The sequence below is a fragment of the Micropterus salmoides genome, unplaced genomic scaffold, assembly GCF_014851395.1.
Source record: "Micropterus salmoides isolate LMB-PRFRI ecotype aquatic unplaced genomic scaffold, ASM1485139v1 Ms_hic_scaffold_8, whole genome shotgun sequence".
NCBI classification, from domain to species: domain Eukaryota; kingdom Metazoa; phylum Chordata; class Actinopteri; order Centrarchiformes; family Centrarchidae; genus Micropterus; species Micropterus salmoides.
In genome coordinates this window covers 15,078,778-15,106,552 of record NW_024044570.1, presented here as the reverse complement: position 1 = coordinate 15,106,552, position 27,775 = coordinate 15,078,778, and the positions used below count along the sequence as shown (strand labels likewise).

At 42.2% G+C, this 27,775-nt stretch overlaps 1 protein-coding gene across 4 annotated transcripts in view; it reads left to right on the top strand.

The window, feature by feature from the left end:
- Positions 1-27,775, top strand: part of reln (reelin) — a 93,704-nt gene that overhangs the window by 45,473 nt on the left and 20,456 nt on the right. For all 4 annotated transcript variants that reach the window (XM_038706800.1, XM_038706799.1, XM_038706797.1 and 1 more), the window contains exons 4-31: positions 1,549-1,619; positions 8,503-8,535; positions 8,649-8,727; positions 8,857-8,953; positions 10,794-10,845; positions 12,352-12,460; positions 12,921-13,161; positions 13,406-13,551; positions 15,417-15,568; positions 15,714-15,829; positions 16,546-16,754; positions 17,109-17,237; positions 17,340-17,449; positions 17,651-17,717; positions 17,961-18,194; positions 19,544-19,705; positions 20,451-20,687; positions 21,086-21,278; positions 22,088-22,200; positions 24,075-24,212; positions 24,387-24,573; positions 25,365-25,570; positions 25,726-25,897; positions 26,153-26,359; positions 26,490-26,725; positions 26,888-27,045; positions 27,134-27,341; positions 27,445-27,521. In XM_038706800.1, coding sequence (XP_038562728.1) covers positions 1,549-1,619; positions 8,503-8,535; positions 8,649-8,727; positions 8,857-8,953; positions 10,794-10,845; positions 12,352-12,460; positions 12,921-13,161; positions 13,406-13,551; positions 15,417-15,568; positions 15,714-15,829; positions 16,546-16,754; positions 17,109-17,237; positions 17,340-17,449; positions 17,651-17,717; positions 17,961-18,194; positions 19,544-19,705; positions 20,451-20,687; positions 21,086-21,278; positions 22,088-22,200; positions 24,075-24,212; positions 24,387-24,573; positions 25,365-25,570; positions 25,726-25,897; positions 26,153-26,359; positions 26,490-26,725; positions 26,888-27,045; positions 27,134-27,341; positions 27,445-27,521 — 4,139 coding nt within the window. The remainder of the gene's footprint in view (positions 1-1,548; positions 1,620-8,502; positions 8,536-8,648; positions 8,728-8,856; positions 8,954-10,793; positions 10,846-12,351; positions 12,461-12,920; positions 13,162-13,405; positions 13,552-15,416; positions 15,569-15,713; positions 15,830-16,545; positions 16,755-17,108; positions 17,238-17,339; positions 17,450-17,650; positions 17,718-17,960; positions 18,195-19,543; positions 19,706-20,450; positions 20,688-21,085; positions 21,279-22,087; positions 22,201-24,074; positions 24,213-24,386; positions 24,574-25,364; positions 25,571-25,725; positions 25,898-26,152; positions 26,360-26,489; positions 26,726-26,887; positions 27,046-27,133; positions 27,342-27,444; positions 27,522-27,775) is intronic.

Here is a 27,775-nt window from a genome sequence, read left to right as displayed (position 1 = left end):
GAGGAAATATCCTTAGCAATACTTATACTTACAATAAAATCACAGTTATCTTCTCAGCCAGAGGATAAGCAGTCAAGACCGCCAACTTGGCTCACCAGCTGTTGACTTGCAGGTCAGGTTAGTGATAAGGTTGTATAAGTTTAGTTAGTCCAGTGTGGAAACTTTCAGAAAACACCTTAACACACATCTTTTTAGACAAGCATTTAACTAGCCATATGGTTTTGTATTTTATGTGTTGTTTTATTTTTTCTATTTTTTACTGTGAAGCACTTTGTGAACCCTCTTGTCTGTGAAAGGTGCTATATAAACAAGTGTAATTACTTACTTACTTACTTCAGGATACAAAAATAAACTAACTGTTTACACCGTTACAGTACAGAAAAAACATTACGGGTACATTTTGTAAAAATGGGGATTACACATAATGATTACTTTAAGCACAATGTATCCGTGAAACGGAAAGCGGAGTGCTATATGCTATTACATGTTTCCTGTAAAAACACACAGCTAGTGAGGGATTCGTCGCAAATATTGACTCTGTGCGGACTCCAGCTCCGAGTGAGTGAAAACGGCAGCCGGACCTGAGCACAGCGTCCGAGACCGACGGAGGCCAGTTTGATCACTGGGAATACAGCACGAAGGTGGTTTTCTTGCCAGTTTGGCTCTTAATGAGGCAGTGTTCATACTTGTTCATGTCGTGTTCACTGGGAGGCTGCTGAGCGCAGTTTCGTTCGTTGCCCCTATCCTTGAGTAAAGGTGTAAACGTAACACACTCCGGGTGTCCGAGTTCCCAGTACGGGCAGAGTAAGCTAATTTGATTAGTAGTTGCAGGCTAACTGAGCTAATTAGATAATGGCAGCAGTTAGATGACTTGCTACAGCAACAAGTTAAGCTATCTGTCCATCAGGGAACTCTGAATCACAGAGTTGAGGCAAATCAGCCGGGAAACCAGATTTCCATCAAATCGATCCAGTTAAAGCAAATCAGTTGATAAAGTTGTGCTTTTGTACAGTAATGTTAATTGGTGGTGGTGCCCGGTCCCAGACACACTGTTTTTCAGCAGCGTCGTGGAAATGAAGAAACTTTTCATTGGACGCTAAATTAATCCAGGCCCCCCAGTGCAGGATGATTCATCAACATTTTAAAATCGTTTTCCAGGAAATGACACACTAAAATATAAACAAGAATACCTTCAAAACAACATTTTTTGTCGTTGATGGGCCAAATCCTACCATATGACTTATAGGCCTAGTGCAAGGCATCACATAAAAACATCGATTTTGATTTCATGAGAATGGGATATTTTACAATTGTATGTTTCTCTAAAATACTTTCTTGTCTTCATTTGCATATTCGGTATTGAAGTAATCCAAAAGTAACTAAAAGTAATCAGGTTACTTTACTTTTATTTTCTGGTACTTGGATTACGCTATTGATTACATATTTTAACAAGTAATTAGTAATTGAACCGATTACATTTTTAAAGTAATCCTCCCAACCCTGATGTTAATGCTCTTTCTCTCCTGATTTCTTTTTCTTTCTCTCCAGAGCCACGGCAACACATCGAGGACAGATCATTTTCAAGGATGCTCTGGCCCAACAGCTCTGTGAGCAAGGAGGTGAGTGGCAGTGGCAGGGATGACACAAATGTACCCCTCTTCCCCCTTTTATGACAGAAACATGCATAATGCTGCACTTGCAGGCAGATATATTCATACATGAACAGATACATATATGTGGAGGCACACATGTGCACCTAAATATATACATACTAAACCTTCTTCTTACTTCCATTACTGTCCATCATATAGATGACACAATATGGTTGTGCTGCTTCTTCATGACAGTGCCATAGCCGCACTTCGTGTCTGTTTTTCTGCCTAATGATGCATCCAGAGCCAGAGATATTTGGATGTTCTATATTGCCAGCTTAATTTCAGCTTATGCTAAACTCAGCTTTTTTCCCCTCTCTCTCTGCCGGAGATTTACGCTTTATGGACGACACTTCTTACATCCACTTTCTGTGACAGCCTTAAGTAGCTATTGACAGACAGTGCAGTCCCACTCTGCGTGCTGAGTGTGTATAATTGCTTGTTTACAGGAAAGAAGCCTCCTCCTCACTCAAAAACTCCTCCTTGTAGATCAAATTTGACTTTAATGCTAAAAGTGGAGAAGTATTCAAACTGCTGCTGGGGTCTTTCTGCTAACTGTTTAAGGGGTAAACAACAAAATTTCAGCTTTAAAACATACTTAGTGTTAGAAAAAATAACCTCTGTGGCGAGTCTCTGAGGACTCTTTAACACAAGTGTGTCCCTTAGCAGGTCATTGGAGACAGTACTGATGATTGTAGCAAATGCCAGGAAGAGAGTGCTCAACTTCATGGCTTAACGCCACTTGGAAAAGATGGGGCACCGAGCCCTCAGTTAGGCCTGGAAGTGTGACAGAGAGGGAGGGGCAAGGCTCCTTTCCTCTGTCTCCTTGCCCGAGAGCTCATCCTCTCATCACCACTGACACACTGCCCCAGTCTTCTCCCTCTGCAAATGAAATATCTGCATCCAACAACAGCCACTTAGTTGTTTAGTGCCAAGGCCCTGCAGCATCCCACTAACACACAACTACTCATAGCAGACAAACTGGAAAGCAGAGATTTAGACCTTACAAGGCATTGGAGGAGGCAAGTTGTGAATGGGAGCAGGAAGAGAAACTAGCACTGAGGTACAGAAGGATGTGCGGTGGGAGAGACAGTGGTGGCGTTGATAAGAGATACATGGGAGCGATAGCTAAGGGGTGTGGAGCTATAAATTACTTGTGTCAGTAATGACAGTTTCTGTCTAATTGGTGAAGGAGAAGATAGAAGGTTAAAGATGGTGGGATGAAGATATAATGAGGAACGTGAAGGTCATAAATTGCAGACGATTTGAGTATTTGGTAGAGGTAGTGGGGTGATTAAACATCATTAACAAAAGAAAAGTGGGGAAAGAGTAGATCGGAGTGGGTGGCCGACCTTGTTGTAGGCTAATTCATTTGATGGGCAATAAAGCAATGCGACTTTCTGTTGCTGAACTACGCCAGGAAATCTGAATTACAAATGAAGAACAAATGAGAACATGCCGTGGGCAACAGAAGGCGCAAGGAGACACAGGAAAGATGAGAGAAAAAGAGGAAACAGAAACAGAAATGGGTCTGATCATTTTTGGCCTCTTGTGGATTGTCTAAAAAAGACAAGCATTATAACTGTCTACACCACTGATCTGACTCACTGTAGTCAATTCCTCTTCCTCTTTCCTAACCAAAACCTGCAATTTCAAATTGAGCTATACAGATTAGGGCAAAAAAATGCAAAACTGGAATGTGCAAGGCTCTTGACATAAAATTGAAACTCAAGAACTTCTTTGACATTAAAGAAACTGTGCTGTGGTGTAGCCAAAACTGTGTTACTGTGTATGGTAGTGTGATCATGCAGAAACCAGCTCAGAAAGAAATGCTAAAGTGAAAAACTATGCATAAATCATGTTGATTGTCTTAGTTTTCTCAGCAAATTTAGACTTACTAGAAGTTGAAGCAGAGGCCTGTGCACGGTTTCCTTCTGGGGGATCAAATAGGCTACCGTTCCAAATTCAACCGCAAAGTGGCAAAGAGTGCAGACTGCTCTGAGCAAAGTTACTTCAAATCTAGGCATTAGCATTCAAAGTGGAATAAAAGATATGGGGCCAGCTCAAGCCACTTCAGAAGTTCATGTGCTTAAGACTCAAGCTTTGAAGAGCTGGAGAAATGAAAGCTATCTAAAGCAGGGTTATCCATGGAGGAAAGGGAGGGAAGGAGAAAAAGAGAAAGGAAGGGATGGCGGGAGAGAAACAGAGGGCAGACTGCTCAAATAAGAAGGCAATCAGGGGTGATCAGCCAGGGTGAAGACTTTAAGAACAAATGGGCAGATTTGCCAGGGAGCTAGTGAAAGAAGGTAACATTGAAGTGTGAAGCTTAGCATGATAAAGAGATGGAGACATATATTATAATGTAAATAAGAGATTTAAGGATAAAGAAAGAAGAGAGGTATAAGCCCTTAACTCGCTGTGGAACGTCTGACATGCAGCACTTTGCTTCTCAGTAACAGAAACCCTCTCTGCAAGTTCCCGAAGACAGGTGTTTGTTTTAATGTTTCCACCCTGGTGCCCCTAAAAGCCTGCTGAAACACAAGCAAAGGCTGGATGTGTGTGTGTGTGTGTGTGTGTGTGTGTGTGTGTGTGTGTGTGTGTGTCTAGCAGTGTTGGGAGATGCCTGGTCCCAGACACAATGCTCTCCCGTGTGCTCGCACAGCTCCTTTTTGCTGTGACAGCACCGTTTTTCACTTTATTCCTTCATTCCAACGTCCAATTCATCCCCCCAACTTCTCTTCCTCTTTGCTTTGATCTATGCCCCATTACTTTGCTCAACAACCAGCACAGAAAATTCCCCATTTTTTTTCTTATTTGTGGATCCAGAAGACAAAACTAATGGGAGTCTGACAAATACTGCTGCAACCAAATGAAATGCACATAGCACAACAGAGCAGTTTGTGGGAACAATCAGCACATTGCCAAATTATTTGGACAGGGTCCTAGAGATGTTTTAAACCATGACGCTGCAAAATGCAAATTGGCACCACAGTTTTAAATGACTGCAAGTATAGGAAGAGACAGGCAGGAGGATGAAACAGAAGTACGTTTCCGCTCCTACTGAGCGACCATAAAAAGACTTATTAAGCCCAGATAGGAGACGCCAAGGCAGGGGATGAGGAGAGTTAGGGGTGGACTAGTAAAGGGTGGAGTGGTTGTGGGTGTTGAATGCCACTGCAGGCCGTCCATCAGCTCTATCTCCTGACAGCAGGGCCAGCAGTCCCTGCTTTCTGCCCAGCTTCGCCAGGTCCTCTCATTTCCAGCAAGGGAATAAATCAGGTCTTTATGGGCCTGGCCGAGTGCACTGCACCCCAGATGGATTATTAAAGGGACATATAACTCAAAGAGGGCACTGCTCCCTGAGGGACGCCTGATCACAGCGCAACAGAGGAGGGACGGGTGTCCTCCACTCTTACACTTCCTCGCCACCCACCCAGTCTGCCAGCCAGCCTGCTTGCCTGGCTGAACGCTGGCTCGCTTGCCATCCCTCATCACTCACCAGCAAGAAGCCTTGAGACTTCACTACAAACTCCACCCCTTTCATCCTGACTGTGTCCCCTAGCCCTCTTTTCTCCTGTTTTTTTCCTTTCTCTTTTCCCAGTCTTTGTCTGCCATTAAGATTTCTCCTCTTTTGCTTTTTTGTTTGTGTCTTGTTTTTGCAATTACCTTAATTCCTCAACTTCGGCAAGAAAGGGGTGATGATATTTGAAAGAATATGCGTTTCCTGCCATCTCTAACACATTGACAGTGAGTCGATGTTTGCTTGGAGATAAACACAAAAAAGCCACAATTATGCGGGAGTTGCATGCTAAATAAGCCTGTGCTCTTGTTGTTGAGACTCCTGGCTAGACTCCTTAATTCTCACTATTGTGAAGAAAAATATCTCGTTTTTACCTTGGATTCCACCTTTCCTTAAAAATCACAGCTGGAAAAGGTAGCACGGAAATTGGAAAATAGTAAGGCTTACTTCTTTGCCCGTCTCCTCTCCACTCACCTATGATTATTGTAATGGTGCCAATTGAAGCCCACACAAAGGCCCTGGTTTTCGATGAGTGGAGTGAAGTGGCTGAAATCTGACCTTGGAGAACCATTTCTTTTAGTCATTGTAGAAGGAAAAACAACAGCATCCTGCGTCCTGGTGAGTCAGTAATTGCAACCGCCAGTTAGACAGGAGCAACTCGATTTCAAAAGCGGTTCACGTCGTCAAGGATGTGAGTTAGACGAAGGGAGAAAGAGCAAACGAGAGGAGAACAAGGGAGATTTGAAGAGTGAGTGCAGTTTACAGGGTGGGGAGAAAAAGAGGAGAGAGAGGAGATTAGAGCTCGAAGATGGAGAGAAGAGGGGGAGAAGATTTAACATGACTTGTGCCCTGCGCTCTTTGTGCCGAGCTGTCTGAGTCTGCCAAAGCTTATGCTCATTTAGTCCCCCTCTGTCACCCCAGCCCTGCTCATCAGCATCCATCCGATTTTAGTCCCGGTGTAGTTTATTGAAAAGCCCTCCTTTTGTTGCTCTTGTTTATATGTGTGCATATGTGTGCATGTGCATGGCAGTGAAATAGCGAGGGTTGGGTCAGACATGGAAAGCAAAGCTGTATGGGTGTGTGTGTGTGTGTGTGTGTGTGTGTGTGTGTGTGTGTGTGTGTGTGTCTGCATGCTTGTGAGTTTAAGCCCTGGCCAGGGAGATACAGGCATTAGCAGAGATGAGCCGCAAATAGAGGAGGCAGTAATTGAAGTCTTTAAGAAAGTGAGAGGGGATTAATCCAAGTGAAATGAGCGCCACTGTCTCCCCCCAATGCGCAGAGGGTTAGCCAGAGAGAGACAGAATGGGTGCGGATGGAGGGGTGGGCAGGAGGGAGAGATTGTGATAGAAGGAAAGTGAGAGAGACAGCAGGAGAGCGTGATGAAGCATGGTGAAAGAAAACTGTAAATGAGGCCCTTTTGGAAGCTTGAAGGGATTATCCACCAAAAAAAAAATCTTTGGGCCTTTCTCCAGCCAAATGGCCTCACTAGAAAGACTGAGAGCGATTTATAAGGGTTTGTTTAAGAGAGAGACGGGAGAAGACTGTAGAGAGCAGAATACCAACCAAGCATTTATTACTGTGTGTCAGTTTGAGCGAGTGGATTACCAGGAATCCGGTTGTACTACATGCTCTTTTCAGGTTGAATACATAAAATGAACAGATACTCATTTAAACTGAGCACACAACTGCATATTTCACTGTTATTATAGTTTAATAAGGATGTTAATAAGGCACAAGAAACATGAGAGAGTTCTACATGCTGGGAGTGACAGCTCCTCTAAACATGTTTTGAATCAGCAGACATTGGGGGATTAGAGGGCGAGGAAGGGAGAGAGCAAGAGCGACGGAGAGGGAGGAAGAAGGCCCTTTGATCTGCTTTTAATGGGCTTCATCGTCAAGCCCGAGCTTCAGCCATGGAGCTGATCGTCAGGGCCCACCAGAGCAGCGACAGTCACAGCCACTGAACCCCCCAGCTCTGTCACACAGGCCACTAAGACGGCAACTTCTACAGTCAGCATGAAACTTTACCACCACTCTGTGAAAAGTAAATCCATTTGTAAGTGCCCGGCATTTTGGATCCAATAGGAAGAAATGAGGGCAGCTAATGAAAGTGAAGCTTGAACTCAAAGTAAAGACATGTGGAGAGCCATTGCTATAGTAAGAAACCTTTTTTTTTGATAATCCCTCCTCTCTTGATTCAGGTTCTCTTGTTTATGAGGGGTTTTAGGTGAGCTTTCTCAAATGTAAGCCCCACTCTCAGAGGAAATTTTAGAACCGTTTGAAATAAAGTATTAAAAAACTTGAAATTAAAGTTTGGGATGAGTCCTCACTGTGTTATCTTAGCGTGTTTTATCAGGTGGGCAGGCTCATCCTGGATGGAGAATACTGTGCTAGATTATCCTTCTCTTCAGTCTGGAGAGAGGCTGTCTTAAAAAAAAAAAAAAACACCTACCAGAGCAGAGTAAAGAAGCTCAAAGGGTGGCATGTTCACTTAGGTTAAAGCCACTGTTCCATTGTGACTGATCATTAAACAAGGATAAACTCAACTTCTCTAAAATGGGTATGCAACGTAAATATTCCAGTGTACCAGCTAATAAATTATAGTTTCCACTAAAGTAAGTATCAAAAAATTCCTCATTTTGATTTATAAAGTTTTAAACCTCACTACTACCTCCTTCGTGTAACACAAAGGTCATACCCATACTGTGCAACTTCATGGTATTTTTCTAAAATGTGGACATAGACTGTATTCTACAAAGTGTTCTCAGTGATTGAGTTAAACCCAGTTTTTTTTAAAACCCATGTTTGATTCATTAAGTCTTAACACTCACTACACCCCTGCTCTTCTCAGAGCTGTGTATCCCCTGAGAGAGATTGATGGTTGAGTGTGTTCGCAAGGCAGTGGCCACAGATTACAGCACACAGGCGCCTCTGGGGAGGATGGCGGTTAATTGGCATTGAACCGTTAATCATGGCCGCCCGGCCATTCATTACTGAAAGGAATTAACATCAGCAGCCAGGAGACTGCAGCCTTGGCAGGCCAGGACACAGAGGAAGTTTGTTTCGCTCAGAGATGATTTAGGAATGGACCCATTTTCCTGCACTTACTGACTAGTACACATTTTCTACATGCAGTTAACAATGCAAAATCTGCACCGATATGAAAAGACTGCGAAGTCTGCACTTGTACTTTTGTTAATATATTAAAATGAAGGTTCATACATGCACTTCTCCAGCTCTTTATCTGCCCATGAAGTAACTGCCTGCTAGTTAGGCCTAGGACCGACATCAGACTCTCTTTATTACTCTCTTCTTCTCTGTCTGTTTCAGCTCCAACTGAGTCCCCATTGAGACCAAGTCTTGGTGAGTCTGCATTTCGTTTCATGCTGTTACTTCTTTTCTTTTGACATAATCACACAGGTAATTACAACATAAAAGGACAAAGTATCATACATATGATGTATGTGTTTGTGTAGTGGAGCTCCACGGTAAACATGCTGTGCTGCGTGATGACTTTGACTCCAACCTCCGAGGGGAAATGGACCCAAGCATCTGGTAGGTGAAAAGGTTGCGACTCGTCTCGTAATCTTAGGGTTTAATCATTATCTACATTTTCGGTGCTCTGCATTGATACATTTGCTTTTGTAAATCAATCCTCTCTCTTCTCCTCTCTTCTCTTCGCAGGTCTGAGTGCAGTAACTGTGAGGTGGGAGAGCAGTGTGGTGTACTGATGCATGGCAGAGCGGTCACTTTCTGTGAGCCCTTTGGAGAACGAGAGCTGGTAACTGCCATGTTTGACCACACTGCGACCGCTTTACGTTTTACGGCCCATTGACCATGCATCCAAACCAACCACTCAGTAGCCACAACCACAAGAGTAAATTACAGAACACACTGCAGTAGAATCTCATGTTTAAACAAACTGTATCTCTGTAAACTCTCCATTCACTATTGTGCCATTCTAACAAAGAAGATTATGTCTGGTTGTGGTAAAGAGCTGGAAATTGGCCTAGCCTTTGTCTTTTTGCTTTTTTCTAGCTGTTCGAAATTAACTTTAAAATAATAAGCTTAGATGAAACAAAATCACACATGCGTTTGGTCTGTTTTCATGCGTTAGACTCAGCATGACTAAACATGCCCAAAAATATGGGACCAAATAGCTGTACCTCAAACAAAACATAATTAAAAGTAAACATGGAGCCAATATGAAACAGTTTAATGTTCGCCCTATGTTTATGGTATAAATGAAAAGCATGCTGACATTGTCCGGCTTAAAATGTGGAAGAACTGATATCACTTCTTGCACATTTAATGTAAATGGGTTGATAACTTGTGCATAACAGCTTTCTTTGAGTCTTCTGTCAGCCTTAACTCAAAATATTACAGCACTTGTTTGGCATGTATGAGTTTTTTCTGCTGTAGTTTTAACTAAAACTTACCTCTGGTACCACTACTTTTAAAAGTGAAAATGACAACAGAAGGAGCACAAAGGAATGAATACCATATCATGATCATTATAAAGAACAGTAGTATCGGGAAACTGCCCGACATGTGGTGTTGCAGACACACACATCATACCCACACACACACACACACACACACACAAACACTCATAATTGCTTATCAGACCTTTCATGCCCTCTGTCTTTCTTTGTAATGTTGGTTTTCGACTGTTTACTCTGCTTTAAGAGATGAAAGCCAGTCAGCAGCAGAGAAGTGCTTTGTGCCTCGTGATTCTATTTACTTCTCTGATAAACAGTTGCTTTGTCTGTCACTGTTCCAAATGTTTGATGCCTCTGCCTGGCAGCTCTTCTGTCAATTGCAACAAGCATGCGCATCCAGAAACACAGAAACATTTACACACACAGATAGTCACAAATACAACACAATCAACAATGAGAACATACATTGATGTACACACAACCTGTCATCACAAACACACACACACACACACACACACACACATCTCATTGACAGTATCCAGTCCCTAGGCTCTTACCCTAACCTTAGCCATCACAACTACATGCCTAACCTTAACCCTTATCCTAATCCTAACCTTAACCCAATTTTAACCTGAACCCTAAAACCACGTCTTGACCCTCAAAAAGCAGTTTCTACCCATGGGGTGTCCACACAGTGACATAAGTCCCCATCAGTTAGTGTGCATTCAAGTCCCCACTGGGATATAAAAACATGAAACACACACACATACAGGACACATGCACATACACACAATAAAACAGATTTTACATATGAGTTTATTGATAATGTACAAGAGATGCTGCACCAGTTTCCCATTTAAAGAGTACCTAAACACCAGGTGTTGTTTTACTCACCTAAAGTGGTTGAAGTTTTCACCCTTCTGCAGTGATATAGAAATGTCTTCAGAAGGTTTGAAAACACCTGACATCATTGTTAGATGTTGTTACAGGTGTAATGAACTTCACACTTCAAATCAGAAAACATCAAACACGCAAAACTTTTCACTTTAGTGGTAAAAACACTTACAGATCATATTGGAAATACATCGGCCTGAGTTAGTATTTAATATTATTTCAAATTTAAACTAGATTTTAATATTTATGGGTGATATCCTAACTTACCTTGTGTATCTTCCTCAGACAACTGTACCTCTCAACACTAGCACAGCCTCCGTCCTGCAGTTTGCCCTGGGTGAGTATAATATCTCCACACTAGTGCTGTAATCAAGACCGCCCAAACCGAGACCAAGTCAACACCAAGACCAGAATTTATCGAGTGCGAGACAAGACCAAGACTTTTAGGGGCTGAGACCAAGACCAAGGGAGGGCGAGACCGAGTCAAGGCCAAGACCAGTTCCCCACAATACATGACACACAATAAAATGTACATTTTTAATTAGGGTTATTGGTTGCATTTGAAGCAATACGTTTTACATCCAATCAAAGTCTCGGGACCAAGACCGTTCTCGAGTACTACAACACTACTCCACACACATTGCAAAAAGTAACTATGTTGAGACATAATTTGTATAACAGGCTTATGTGTGAGACATTATCAACCCTGTTTATATACCATAGCCCTGCGTGCAACAGTCTTTTCCTGCCAGGACAATAGATCCCTTTGTCATGTTCAAGAAATAAGCATCTTTTGCCCTGTTACATGCCAGTAAGCCAACTGGCTCACAGAGTATTTCTGTGTTTCTCTCTCTTTCTCTGCCTCTCCTATCACAATAATGAATGATTTACAATATTCTGGAAAGACACCCAGAAGGCCATAGCAGAGTTTTTAGAGGTGTTGTATTTTTCATGTCCATTACATGCATCCGCCAGTTCTCATGGGAACGCCACTAGGAGGAAATAAGAGTACATACTGTAGCGACAACCGCTCTCACCCTCACTCCCCCTCCTGTAATTCTCTTTCTCTCCTTTTGCCCATCTCTTATTCTGTCTGGCTGCGCTCTGGTTTGCAGGTTGTTAATATGAGTTTGCGCTGCAGTAATGACGAGTATGGACCAGTTTAGTAGTGCAGTGCAATGAAGTGGTGGCAGGTCAATGCACAGCTGTGTTCAGTGGGGATGGAGCAGCACCGCAGGGCACTGACCTGACATGGACACTGCACACCGACAGGCAGTGTGGGAGGAGGGGGAGAGGAAAGGTGGGGACGTGGAGGTTAGCCTGCTTCCCCCATTAGCAACCTTTGACCCCGCTAGCTCCCACAGAACCCTCACAAACTCGCATTTTAAAAGTACAAAAATAGTAGGATCTCGCACAGACTCATCAAATAGAAATGCACAAGAAGATGGGCACTCACACACAGATGCACTGACAATATCTAGCTGTAGTTAGCTATAGAGTCTTTGATCCTACATCAGCACTTCTACTCTGATAACCTCTACCCAACCCCTTCATATTTCTCTCAGCCCTGTTAAGCTGTTGATCACTTAGTTCCACAATGACACCATTTAGATGTAATTTTCCACTTGGCTGAGGGAGGGAATGTGAGAGCAATCAGTCAGAAGAAGCCACCATGCCGTGTCTGGCTGCCCCTCAGGGCATGCAAAGGATCATTGCCCTGCTGATAAAATTAAATTGCTGAAAAAAATGAAACAAGCTAACTCATTCTTTAATTCTTCCCTCTTCCTCTTTAGCTGTTCATGGTCATATATGTCTGTCCTCTGTGTGTGTTTATATTTCCCAGGCTCAGGCTCCTGCCGGTTCAGTTACTCAGACCCCAGCATCACTGTGTCATACAGCCTAAGTGGTATCGGCAACACCTCAGATGACTGGATCACACTGGAGAAGATCAGGTCTCTCTCTCTCTCTCTTCTTCTTCCTCATCCATCCCACAGTCCCTCCATCTGTTATGAACACCCGCCCTCTCTTTTTTCCCTCATTCACACCTCCCCCTCTCAATTTGTTATTTCTCTCCTGTTTGAGTCTCTATGATCCCCCTATTTTCCATCCCTCTATCTTTTTAGTCAGCGCTCAAACAGAGGCATAATGTAATGATAATGTCTTCTAACTACAATATTTAGCTCCAGTAAGTGCATGTTGTGCTTTTGTGTAGACACAGAAACCAACTCATGGATCAACTTTGAAATCCCTTGGACTCATTCTGCAACCTACTCTTCCATATTTGGCTATTTCAGCCTTATTTCAGTGTTTAATGATGATTATTTAATGCATAAACATGTAACAGAATTTGCACAGCCTCCACACACACACATTCACAGAGACCCTCATGTTGTATGTTTTTCTCTCCTCTAGAGCCCCTACCAACAGCAGCACCGTCGTCCACCTGCTTCCGCTGCCACATCAGTCCAGGGCTGATGCCGTTCGCCTCCGCTGGTCTCAGGAGGCCCCCCAAGGCCCCGAAGGCTATGAGTCCTGCTGGGGGCTGGACAATGTGCTTTTGGTCAATGCTGCCCACAGAACCCCCCTAATGGAGGACAACTTGGACCCTCCAGACACTGCCAACTGGCTCTTCTTCCCTGGAGCTACTGTCAAGGTACATCGATAAACCGATGGATATTTACATGGATTTCCTGCTTAACACATGGATTTCATTCAAAAGGGTCAATAATATAAACTTGCTGTTGCTTGAAAGACTTATGCTTATGAGGTGCTTTCACCGTTAAAGCAGGGACAACAGCATTTCGACAAGTGCTTCAATTTACAGTTGATTTTTGGGTTGGTTCTTTTTGAAGTAGTTACTAGTTGCACGTATTAACACCTGTGTTCTCATTGGCCAGCATGCTTGTCAGTCCGAGGGCAATGCCCTGTATTTCCATGGTGGTGAGGGGGTTGGCCAGAGCTTTGCCTCCACCAGAGACATTGACCTGCATCGTGAAGAGGGAAGGAGCTACTGGGAGGAAGACTTTGAAAGCCCGCCCTCGAAGTAAGTCAAGATGATTGTCTCATTTCTTCCCCCACCCCCTTTACTGGACCATTTTATCTAAATGTATCCAACGAAATCTTTATTTCTATTGCACCTCTCTCCAAAGTGCTTCAAAAGTGCACATAAAAAAGAGAAAATACAACAATAATAGAATGCCGTTAATAGAATGCCAATCGTTACAGATTTACAGGTTTTTAAAAGCTATTTAGGCTTTTTGGCGCTGACTCAGCTGACCTGATACTAATATAGTAAAATCAAATTTAGTTTCCAGAACTTAGAAAATAGTATTTTATGATTTTAAAAGATCAAAAAATATAACAGTGCCAAACCGTAAATGTTTAAAAGGAACATCTGAAACATAAAAATCAAAATAACACAAGAAAACATGAATGTAGGGTCAGTTTTGGATGATAAATTTGACTTTAGCACCAGGCTACATATTAGCAGGGAAAGCGAGAGTTAACAGAGGGGGAGGATTTTGGTATTATATCAGGGCTCAGTTATTTCTCTGTGCGTGTATACATTTACATGCTTTGACACCTGTCACTTGTCATATGTCAAGTGGTGCGACATGCAGCGTGTTGAAGTCAAGCTTGGGGGCTGACACAGGTGAATGCCATGCCTCTGACTGCTACAGAGACAGCAGTCCATCTGTTCAGAGTGAAACACACACGCATGCAAACACACACTGGACAGCAGACAGCTAGGAAACACTGTCAGAAGCACTGTAAGAGGTAGAGAGATAAAAGGGGAGAGATGATAGATAGTGTTACTGCCAGAGAGTAATTAACGGCCTCATGCAGAAGCTATGTCAGTGCATTTTTCCATTCCACGAGAAGGACCTAAAACAGGAGCATGTTTCTACTGCCACCCTGCACCCTCACACCTTCCTTCTACATGCCAACATGCTACAGTGCATGCTAGCTCTCACCCAGCAGGCATCATGGGATGACACATGTGTGAGGTAGACAAGAGAGTCTTTGCTTGTGTTAATGCTATCCTCCACTAAGTGTCATTTAACCCTACACTGGCTGTGACAGAGACACACCAGATTGTATACTGTATGGCAGAAAATAGAGAGGAACATGGGGGAAAGGGAAGGGGAGAGAAGGAGAAAGAGGGAGGGGAGGTAGAGGAACACAGGAGAGGGCTGACACACTGAGTTAACTTCTGTCAGTGCTAATGAGGATCCTCTCTCCACTGTGCAGAAATATGTGTCTGCACGTGTGTGTGTGTGTCCTGTAAATGTAAGTCCTCTTCCAGGTGATTTATGCCATATTCCTGACATTATGTATTTGTTTACTGGTAAGGTGTGAATTATGGCAACTTTTTACTGACTTCAGTAATACTCTAGAGAGATGCTGTGTGAAAGTGTTTGCATCCTATAATTTCTGTGTCTGTGTGCTGTTATGTCAGTAAAATCTCATTTGTGGTTAATATTTATCTAAGATTAAGTGTTTAAATTTCACAGTAAAGGTAGCTCCTCTGTTTCTCTTTCTATTTCATTAATGACTAATCTGTTAACATTACCTTGTGATTTTCAGGCTTACTTTCCTTCTTTAACTAAATGTACTCTCAAGAATTAATTGTTGATCCTTTAAACTATATTCTATATATATATTTAAACCACGTGAGTGCGAAAAATATTAGCTACCATGAGTTATTGTTTAAAGTTTTGTTTAAGAGTAACACATCATGTGGCTGATTGCTTGAATGCCTTGTTTTTTAGAATTATTGATGTGGCATAAATTTCAGGTATCACTGATTTCCCAAAATAAATAGATATCATTTTGATAAACTTACTTTAACTTACTAAACCAGCACTCCCTAACTGTGTTCTTTTTTATTTATTTTTTTTAACTCAGCTGGGACATAGAGGGAGCTGACTATGGGACCCAGTGTGGAGAGATTGAGTCGGGCTCAGCACTAGTGTTTGAGAAGGAGGGCCGGAGAAGAGTGTGTACCCCCTATCTTGACACCACATCTTATGGCAACCTACGCTTCCACTTTACCATGGGTATGGAAATCCTCCATCCATAATATTTTGATATGTATTTGGGTCAAACAACAGTAGCTTTACTTAATACATCACATCACAGCCCAATATTTTTTGCGCATGTGTATTACATTGCATAAACACAGTGAGGCTTGTTTGTGTTTAGGTGGTGGTGACTGTGATCCAGGAGAGTCCCATGAGAACGACGTGATTCTGTTTGGAAGGTCTGAAGGCAGGAGGGAACGTGTGGTGCTCGACACTCTTCCATACTCTTCTTACAGGGTGAGACATACACAACATATTCTCACCAAAAAAATATGTGCTCTGTCAAATCCTCAGAGTTAATTAACCTGAAGTGCTCACTTTACTGCATACGAGTAAATTGATTGTACCATCACAGTTCATTTAAATTCTAGTCCATCTATCCCACCATATAAAATGTTCAAACTGTTAATGAAGTGGCATCATGTTATGGTGGTGGATTTTTAGGTGTTTGACTATAAAGCCTTGTTTTTACTAGATACTCTAGATCACAACGGCAGTGTTGTTCAGATTAATAGTATTAATTAAGACATTTACGAATAGATTTTGATTGTGTGTAAAATATATAACAGAATTATGGTTCCTGCTTAACCACCACATTTCCAGACTTGATTAATATATTTCTATCAGAGACTAAACTATTAGATCATTAAGAGATCAGCAGGTATTTTGATAAATGATAAATCATTAAGTCACTTTTTAAGCAAAAATGCAAAACATACTTGTTCCAGCTTCTCATCTGTGAGGATTGGCTGATTTTCTTTGTCTTATGTGATAGTAAACTGGACGTCTTTGGGTTTTGGACTGTTGGTTAAACAAATCAGGCAATTTGAAGACATCATCTTGAGCTTTAGGGAACTACGATTGTATAACAAACTGGTGACTTTTTCCCCATTTTCTAATTAGTATCTTCCCTCTGGTCTGATCTATTCTATCTTCCATTCCTCCTATCTCAGACTCCTGCGGTGGTATCGGTTGCACTGCCCACTGAGCTACAAACACCAGTCACCCAGTTCTGCCTGGAGCAGCGGTCACATGGGGGTGCTAACCGCCATGTATGGGCCGTGGACTTCATGCAACTGCTCCCTGTGCTGCCTGGGACCCACACACATGTCGCTCAGTTCTCCATCAACCTAGGCTGTGGTTCCTACCAGCCTGCCAACAGGTGTGACACATTTTAGAACTAGGTTAGACAAAGCTTTTATGTGGAAATAACACTTTTTTGTCAAAATCATGAAATGGGCTGCAACAAAGGAGGCTTTCACACGCCAAGTGAGACACCCTAGATTCTCTCGGTTATTTTGGTGTCAAGAATGGTAACTAATGCTTCTAAACAGCAGCATTTAGAGAAAGCTGAACTCGGTTGGCCTCTAAGAATAAGACATGATGGAGTGTAGTATGTTAAAAATATATTTTTTGTTTAATTCCTAGGTTCAAACTTTTGAAAGTTCTTCAGTCATTTTAGACTTTTTTAGATTGAAAATGAAAAGATAAGATGTTCTCTGTTATTTTTTATTAGTGTGAGTCTGGAGTTTTCCACCAACCACGGTCGCTCCTGGTCTCTGCTCCACACTGAGTGTCTGCCTGAGCTCTGTGCCGGACCCCATCTCCCTCACAGCACCATCTACTCCTCTGACAACTACAGCGGGTACGAATGAGTCTGAACCTCTGTATGTGTGCGACTGTGCTTGTGCATATCTTTGTCAGTCAGTCACTGTGGATGTATGCATATTGTATTTTGTCTCTCCAGGTGGACCAGAATCTCTATCCCTCTGCCAAATGCTGCCTTGTCAGAGACTACACGGTTCCGCTGGAAACAGTCCGGCACTGGAGCAGGCAGCATGTGGGCTATAGACAATGGTTGGTACTGTACATAAAGTTTACATGGTGATCTCAGTGTCATGAAAAGCCATTATTTTATTGTTTACTTAGACCCTACTAATACGCCCTAAAAAACTAACCTACAAAATACAGTGTTACATACATTTTTATTATAGCTCAAATAAATGTACTTTTTTGCAGTTAATATAATTTTTAATTTCCATGCCTGTTTTGCTTCAGTGTATATTGGTCCAGCCTGCCTTCGTTTCTGCTCGGGGAGAGGACATTGTTCTCGCACAGGCTGCAAGTAAGGATCTGCTTTTTATTAAACCAAATAAATCCAATGTCTCTCCTTCAAAATGAGTCTGCTCATTATCCACCTAATGCCTTACAGCACCAATCACCATTCAAAATTAATCAGATTGTATTATGCTTATGATTTATTAATGGATTTTCATTATCTCTGTCTTCTTTTCCTCGTTTATATCCTTCACTCTTTTTAATGTCTCTCCTCTCCTCTCCTCTCCTCTCTTTTCACTCCATCTTCCAGATGTGACCCAGGCTTCAGTGGTCCAGCCTGTGAGCTTGCCTCCCAGACCTTCCCCGCATTCCTGTCGGAGGGTTTCTCCAGCCCACGCCTCTCCTCCTACCACAGCTTCTCCTCACTTCGGGGAGCTGAGGTCAGCTTTGGCTGTGGTGTACTGGCTAGTGGCAAGGCGTTGGTGTTCAACAGGGACAGCAGGAGACACTTGGTCACTGCTCCACTAGACAGTTCCCAGGCCAGGTAATGAAACTGCCAGGGGTGAAAGAAGTATTCAGATCCTTCACTGAAGTAAAAATACTAATACCACACTGTTTATATACTCCACTACAAGCAAAAGCCCTGCATTCAAAACCATACTTAAATAAAAATATGTACGTATTATCAACCACATATGATGTTAATGTATATGTTGCATTTTACTGCTGTAGATGTGAAGATTGTGCCAATTTTAACTACTTTATATACTGCTGGGTAGTTCAGTCTACAGCACTGTATCATTCTATAAGATCATCATGTGTTTGTAGTATCACTGTCCTGTGGGAACTATATTTGGAGATATATATGTTTGTCATTGGACAGGAAGGGTATGAAAAACTGTAATCTTAACATTAACTCCCTCCATATATGTGTACATCAGCATGCACATATTCAGATTTTAATTCATCAGTAGATTACTTTGTAAAACCGTGCCTTGTCTTCATTAGGTGTCTTTACTTATGATTTATACTGCAAATGTTCCTCCCAGTCAGCTATCCACTCTCCTCCTTCCTCCATCTCTCTTTCCCTCATACTCCTATGCTGGGAGATGGATTGTGATCATAGGGAGGACTACAGATCAGAGGAGAGATGAAAGGAGAAGATGAAAATGTGTGAGAGAAAGATAGAGAGGGAACGATGAAGTTAGATATGGCATCTGTGTTAGATTGATTATGCCTGTTGCGGCTCTCAGTGTGCCACCTGATGGCCATATTTAATTCCAGTTTCCTGGCTGATTGAGTGAACAGCTGCCTGAAAGAGGAAACTGCATCTCTATTGAAAGCACAACTCAGCCAAGGACAGAGTGAGCTGGGGGGCCGCAGAGTGACTAGAAACTTGAACAGAATGAAAATTATAATAAATATTACATTAGTATAGATGATAATATGTCTACCAATGCATAGATGAACACATAAGAGGACAAAAATTCATGCTACATTAGAATCATACACAGATAACATGAACACATGGATATGAAGTCTGACTCCAACATACCCTCTCTCTTTTTACTCTTTCTTTCCTTCCACCTCCTCATCTAATTTTGTCCTCATTCATTTAATCATCTCATCCATCATCATGCCACCTCCCTCCCACCTCTCTGCTCTGCATGACTTTCTGTTTATCTACCCTTTTACCCCTCTCTCTCTCTCACCTGTTCTTCCTGAACACACTCTTGATCACCTTACTTTTTCTTCTACTCATTTATCAACCTGCCCTTATTTCTCTTTCTTTGTCTTTTTTTACACTTTGTATGCCCCAACTTCTACTGTAAAAAACAAAACAAAAAAACCCACTTTTAATTTCTCTCATAGTCTTGCTTTCATCCTCTGCAGGTACCTACAGTTCACGCTTCGCCTGGGCAGCCGTAGCACCCTGAGCTCATGTCCTGCCCCAGACCAGCCAGGAGAGGGTGTCCTGTTGCATTACTCCTCAGACAATGGCATCACCTGGACGCTGCTGCAGCACTACGCTTACCAAGGATTCCATGAGCCAAGGTACCTCTTATGTTTAGGGTGTGTGTGTGTGTGTGCCTGCCTGCATACGTGTGTGTTCTTATGATTCCATAGAGAAACTATAACTCCATTAACACACACATTTGCGCTCCTAATGGAGGTGCTGGAGGTTTAAGCCACTGGGAGCCATCGAGTCAGTCAGTGTCATCTATGTGTGTAATGAAGACAAAGTGGGCTGGGTTCCAGCTGTGCAGGCCAGGCTTCAGAGTTCTTCATCAGTTCTAGAAAGGTCAGCCAGTGAGTCACGGACAAGTTCTACACAGTTTCTGACCTGCAGGTGCAAGTGCAGGTTCCTATCCTATATGAAAGTTTATACAAATAAACATGATAAAAGAATCATTCTTGATAAAGAGAAACAAATATTTGTGGCTAGCATTAGAGTGGGCTCTAGGAAACCAAAGAGAGACATAAAAGGCAATATTCATAAATCTTGGTTATATTGACCATCTGTATTGCATCAGTCTATTAAAGATTGTCACATTATTTACAAACAGCAGTTGGAATTATGTGGGCTTTAGATCCAAGCCAGAGTTTGAGTCACAGTTCAGGCAGCTTGCATTATTAATTCCAGCTAAAATGTTGGCCAATATGGATACTATCCTTAAATATAGCTCATTATTCTTACATTTGTACCGTACTACGTGCACTACATTCGTCAAGCAAACTTTCCGTCAATTGTCAATAAAGTTCAGTTTAATGATATCTTTCATATCTTTTCCCAAACCAGGATTGTGTCAGTTGAACTCCCGTCTGGTGCTCGTAAGTTTGGCGTGCAGTTCCGCTGGTGGCAGCCATACCATTCAGGTCGTGGTCACGATGTGTGGGCCCTGGATGAAATCAGCATGACCTCTGTGCTGTTCAACACCATAAGTCTCGACTTCAGCAACGTGCTGGACGTCACCCAGAGTCTTGGATTCTATCTTGGCCATGTCCAGCCCTATTGCCAGCATGACTGGACCCTCAGGTAGGAGGCTCGATGCTCTGGTAGACAAATTCCATATTGGTCAGAATTTGTTAATGACATTTAAATTATTTTGCCGTCCAATGGCTCCTAACATGATGAGTAGTTTGTTTGTCAAGTTAGTTACTATTTACAGTAATTTGGATCTCCCTTTGTCCATTTAAAGTCACTATGTGTAGAATTGTGCTCTGGCAAAAAGAGTCTATGTCATGAAAGCGACACATAGACTCCACCTGTTTTCACTTGGTTGTCTTATTCCTATAAACAAAAAACATATGTGATAAGGACAGTTGGAAAGATGCTACAATCACATAAATTCTACACATAGAGGCTTAAGGATTATGTACCACAGCATATGACATACAATATGATTTCCTCTCATCCTCCATGTTTTGCTCTAGTTTCTCCGGTGAACCAAGCCCTGGCTCCAGTATCCGTTATGTGGAAACACAGTCAATGCAGATCGGAGCCTCCTACAGTCTACAGTTCTCATTGGTCATGGGCTGTGGCCGCGAGCCCTCCCCTCACATTGACACTCAAGTCCGCCTGGAGTTCTCCACCAATCACGGCCTCACCTGGCACCTGGTCAAAGAGGTAAGGAGCGTGAAACGTGTGCAACTTTGTTCCCCAATGTTAAGTGATTGTTAACATCCGATCCCTTTTGTTTTCACAGCCTGGTCCACACCTTTGTTTATGACTAAAACTTGTAGAAGTCATCCTGGAGAGAGACAAGGAAAACATATCATTTATTCATGATCATGAATATTGATTCACTCATTACAGCCTCAGTAATAATGTGTAAATAATGAGAGTCTTTAAATGTGGCACTTTGTTTCAGATGAGAAATTATCGCAATTACTTTTTTATCATCCTACTATTAGCAAATACATGGCAATACTTGAATCAGCAAGCAGATAATCTTCCCATGATTCAACAAAGATTTTCTGTGATCACAACTGGTTCATAAATATTCATAAGGAACCAAAGTATCTGCCAAGAATTTTATTGCCTTTGGAACTGAATAGGGCATAATGAGTCCTCCATCAGTGAATTTCCTCTAATTCTCCCATGTGCATGAAAATGCAGTGATCTGGTAAGTGCAGAATGTAACTGAAAGTCCTGTACTGTTAATCCTTGCTTGTCTTTCAGTGTTCAAGGTCAGAGATACTGTAATCCTGCATTAGCCTTTTGTATGCATACACTGTGGGGCAAATGCAGCCTCAGGGTGTGTCCGCAGTATATCATGCTGTTTCTGAAGAATTTAGCTATAAAATAAAACCCACAATGAATGAAAAACTTAATTTTATGAATTCCAGGTAATCAACATTTAGCAATGCCTTTCCACAAATGAGGTGTAAATTGAAAAGTGTATCGTAATGAAACCCCTCGCTTCTTTCACCTAGGCCTGTCTGCCTGGCATGCCAAGCTGCTCTGAGTTTACAGCTCCCAGTGTCTACCACCCATCAGAGTTCAAAGACTGGAGACGCATCACTCTGTCTTTGCCTCAGAAGACATGGTAAGTAATGCACATCTGTTCAATAGACATAGAATAAAAGATTCACAAAGTGCCCTCTATAGCTTGTTATCTGATCTTAGTTTCATGCAGTTTTTTTGCAGTTAACAAGCATAATGCACCTGAAATATAATCAGCTGTCTAACATAAAGCTGAGAAAGAGGACACTGGGAAGCTTCCACACCTATTACTGTTAATGGCGGCTTTCTGCACATATTGTATGTACGTAGACACGCACTTCCATTCACAGCTACAGACCTATGCACAAACTATTTCACATCCTTCACTCTGTTCAAAAAAGTCAAGCATGCTTTGTTCACAAGCATTTCTGCCCCTAATATTGCAACAACTCACACCATGGTATTAATTCATGGTAACAAGTACATTTCTTCCTGCATCTCTTTAAAACAAATTTAACACATACACACATATATATCCACACAATATCCTACAAATAGTTAGTACATTTTTGGGGTCTTGGTTTGCCTTGTTTTTGTTTTTGTGCATATGGCACAACAAGAGATAACATCTTCCTCTATGTATTTTGAATAACATTTAAAAAAGTTACAATTGCCCATTAACATCTATCTATAATCTAAAAGAAACCAAAAGCACTATTGCTCCAACGCAATTACAAAACTATGCACATTTGAGGGAATACAGAAAGGACCACACACTTTTTAATCAACTTAGTATGGTAAAATATCCGCAGCTTTAAACATGCTCATGCTGTGAAGAGAAGAACTGTTTTTAAACAGACACACTTGAGAGATACCAACACAAATGAGGTGCACACACTTTCTGTCTGGTTCACTTGTCTGGTTCCTGAAAATAATGTAAATACATAGTTCTCCCAAATATGGAATCTCAGTGGTATGGCAGGTTCATCTAGCTCTGACTTCTCATTTGTGTTTGTGATACCAGTGATTCTAGCAAATCTGTGAGCTCAGATAATCTGGCTGCCATGTATTAGCTAACAGTCAACAAATGACATTCTGCCAACTGAAAATTTAAAATTTTTGTCTCCTATGCTGTAAGACTGTAATAACATTGTATTAGGCCAATAAGACTGTAATTATTTAGTTTAAAGGGAGACTTGTGAACCAGTTATCCTATATTGAACAGTTCATGGGAAATACATGTACTGTTACAGCCCTGACTCACACATATATCAACTAAAATAATCACATAAACCTTTCTCACTGAGCACTGTGACCTCCACCTCCATTTCATTTTACTCCCCAACTCCTAAATAAATGTGTTCTAATCTCCTGCAGGGTATGATGAGAAGTCACGGGGTCATGGCAGTAAATGATAATAAAACAGCTGTGGCCAGCTCTGCATGATCAGGAGGTGGTCTGAGTTGATATGGGTCACCGAAGCAGCAGACCAAGAAACCCCCATGCCATATAATCCCCAATATACCTGACTATCTACGCTTCTACAACCATTTGTCATTGCTGAACATGCACTGAACAGCTTCCCCCGAAAGACGCTCACATGCACAAACATGTACACACACTGCATACACACCCACAGGCTGCCTTTAATAGAGATGATGTGATGATGATATTGCCCACTGTCTGACATTCTCACAAATAGGAACATACAGACACACATGTGATAAGGTTAATCGTCACCTGCCAGAACATTAAATCCACAAATCTCTATCCCCAGTAGAGAAGTAGATTAGTGAGTATAACACGATGATGTGGTTGGCATGCAAGCAATCACTGTACGAAATATACTTAAGCAGTCAGTTACAATATTGCAGTTTTTCTGTCATCTATGTACATTCATTCATTCACATTATGTTCAGCTTCTGTAGTGTATGTCTAATTTAACTGTATTTGTGTTTGCGTTCCATCCATGTTCAGGTCTAGTGCCACGCGGTTCCGTTGGATCCAGAATTACTATGGAGAGCAGGATGAGTGGGCCCTGGATGACATTTACATCGGCCAGCAGTGTCCTAACATGTGCCATGGACATGGTTGGTGTGACCATGGACACTGCAGGTCAGCTTTCACACACAGACTCACACACATTAAACTGCCTGAGATTGTTTTTTTTAATTACTTTTTCAGTATCATTCAAACATGGACACTCATAAACATGTTGCGAGACCCAAAGTAAAGCATAGTTGAACTCGGAGCAAAAACATGAAGTTCAGCCAGTGTCTTCTGTTGTAGGTGTGATGATGGTTTCTCTGGAACGGACTGCCAGCCCTCCTCCCCCCTCTCTTCCAGTGTACTCTCTGACTTTGAGTCCCAGGATGCACTGCTAGCCACATGGCAAGAGGTGATTGGTGGAGAGGTGGTAACCCCTGACATGGGCTGTGGGGTGGTCTCATCCGGGTCGTCCCTCTACTTCAGCAAGGTAAAACAAATATACAAATTGTCTTCTTCAAGTATGTCATGTCTGTTGTTGTTCAGGTATCCAACAATGTCAAAGTTATCAGATGAAATTTTTGAAAGTTATGCCATTGGCAAAGGAACAAGGGATTATATACTTGGCGCAGATCTTGGAACATTTGAAACAATTTCGTAACATTGCAAGAATGCAGCATTTTTCTTATTTTTTCGCAAACTACGGCACTTACTACTAAGAAAGAAATCAGGCACATGAATCCTAACACACACAATCCCTGTGTGTTTTGGTGCAAATCCAGATCAAGATTAAAAATCTTTGTTAAATGGGTGAAATAACTTGGGAAATTTAGAGGATTGTGCAAATTTGGCAGAGGTACATTGTGTAATATCTGATTATATTCTAGTTTTTACTGACAAAAACTGCTGACCTTTTACCTCTGAATTACCTCTACCCTGAAAACACATAGATTTTATTTAATCATACCATGATTCTATAAAATACTTGAATCTAATTTGATGGAGGGAAATTTTGAGTCAACTGCATATCTCTGATGTAATGAAGAACCTCATCACTTTTCTAAGTTAGTGCACATTGCTGGAAATCTGCTTGTTGCAGCTCTTACCGGGAAACAGCCTCTCCTGTTTGTTGTATCTTTCCAAAGTATGCTGCAGAATTCACGCAAAATGTGGTATATCGTGATATTTATTGTTCTGGATATGAAATGACCTAAATCAGGATATAAGATTTTGGTCATATTTTACATAATATGTACAAATATGTTTGTGTGTTGTTGTCAGGCTGGGCTGAGGCAGCTGGTGAGCTGGGACCTGGACACTGAATGGGCAGAGTTTGTGCAGTTCTACCTGCGGGTGGGCGGAGACTGGGCGGAGTGTAACCAGGCAGACAGCAGGGAGGAAGGAGTGCTATTGCAGTACAGCAACGATGGAGGCATCAGCTGGGGCCTCATCGCTGAGATGTACTTCACTGACTTCACCAAGCCTCGGTGAGAAACCTGGGGATGAAGAAAGGGGGAAATTAATACTTTTTTCATCTTTACCCGTGCACAAGATCAGCTTTTACTGTTTTGTGAAGTCTGTATGGAAAAAATGATTGTATATTTTGGAAGAGAAATGTCAGTAACTAATCTTCTGTTCTCAGCTTTGTCCACTATGAGCTTCCTTTGGCCTCTAAGACACCCTCCACAAGGTTTCGTTGGTGGCAGCCTCTTCACTCAGGGGAGGGTTATGACCAGTGGGCAATTGATGATGTCATAATTTTGTCAGAGAGGGAGAAACACATCATCCCCATGGCCAATCCAACACTGCCACAGGTCAGGAATTAATTTTAAGAGTGTTTCCTTGTTATTTGTGCTCTGACCTTGTGCAGCAGCTTTGGCTTCATCTTGATATATTACTTCTTTTGTTGTAATGGAAAGTGTCAGCCAAACTGAGATAGAATAGCTATAAAATCTCGAATCTTTCCCGAAGTGTATCCATTTTTCTTATGAGAAGTACATTCTGCTGCAGACACTGGTACCTGTTACACAAAACACTACAATAAAAATGCCTGTCTTCTGTTTCCACAGAACTTTTATGAGAAGCCAGCATTCGACTACCCTCTGAACCAGATGAGTGTGTGGCTGATGCTGGGTAATGAAGGCATGGAAAGGGAAAGCAACAACAGTTTCTGTGCTCCAACGCCCTCTGCCATGGTGTTTGGGCGCTCCGATGGGGATAGGGTGGCCGTCACCAGGGACCTGTCCCTGCGCCCTGGCTACACTCTTCAGTTTAAGGTACCCACATGGAAATTGTAAAAACTAGAACAAAAAGACAGAAGGTGCCATTTTTAGAAACAGGCACACAATACTACTTAATCAGAATTAAATTGTTCTTTAATTTTCTGTCCATTGTTTCCCCTACCAGTTGAACATAGGCTGTGAGTCAGAGTTCAGCGCATCTGCCCCAGTCCTGCTGCAGTACTCCCATGATGCCGGTCGTACCTGGGCCCTGGTGAGAGAGGGCTGTTACCCAGGAACCCCAGGGGCAGGTGTCTGTGAGGGCAGTGGTCGTGAGCTTAGAGAGCCCACTGTCTACAATACCGGAGACTATGAACAGTGGACCAGGGTCACTGTGGTCATACCACGCAATGTTGCAGCCAGGTATCTATGGTAACAGGCATGCAAGTGGATCTACTAAATTAGTAATAATTGTAATAGTGATTTTCTAAAATTTCTTTAGACACAGAATATTTTAAGCAGCAGTGGACAGTGGCAAACTGGATCTCTCTCATTCCCTTATCCTTATTCACCTTATTTTTCCAGTAAAACCAGGTTCCGTTGGTTCCAGGAGAGCAGCATGTACAGAGATGCCCCACCTTTTTCCTTGGATGGGGTCTACATCTCTGAGCCCTGTCCAAACCACTGTGGGGGACATGGAGATTGCATCTCTGGAGTCTGCTTCTGTGATATGGGATACACAGGTACAATGACATATAGTGAAGGAAAAAGGATGAAACTGAAGGGGAAAAAGTATTGAAAAAAGTAGTGATTCCCTGTTTTTTTCCATAGTGGAGCAGGATAGTTGTGTCCCATCCGTAGCCAGTCCCCAAGAGCTGACTGAGGGTTTTGAGGGGAAGCTGAGTCCACTCTGGCAGAGCCTAAGTGGGGGACAAATTGGAGGCGGCTGTGGCATCATCGGTGAAGGCAAAGCTCTTTACTTCAGTAGCCCTGGGAGGAGAGAAGCACACACAGTGCCTCTAGACACCACCAACACACGGTAAGTGGAATTCAAACTAACCTGTAAGCTCTGAAGACCAAGTAAATCTTTGGCTGTTTGTTTAATGTGAAAACAAAATTTAGTTATCATTGTTCACAAACAGGTTGGTCCAATTCTACATCCGAATTGGCAGCAAGAGTTTGGGGCCCACTTGCACCAGGCCTCGCTCTCGCAATGAAGGTAATTATCACATACTGATTTGAGGCCCTCTGCTGCATTCATGTGGCTGTTTCTTAACATTGCACCCTGTAGAGAGCAGCTCCACATCAGATCTGATCAGTTCACCACTGGCTTGTCTCATCTGTGCCTTCTCACTCTGTCTCACTCTGTCTTTGATCAGCTTTGTGATCCATCTGTGTAGGTACAGATCTGGTCTTCATTGTTAGTGTGTTTTTTTTTCCCCAATGCAGAATCAAAGTCTAGTGTTGTCTGTT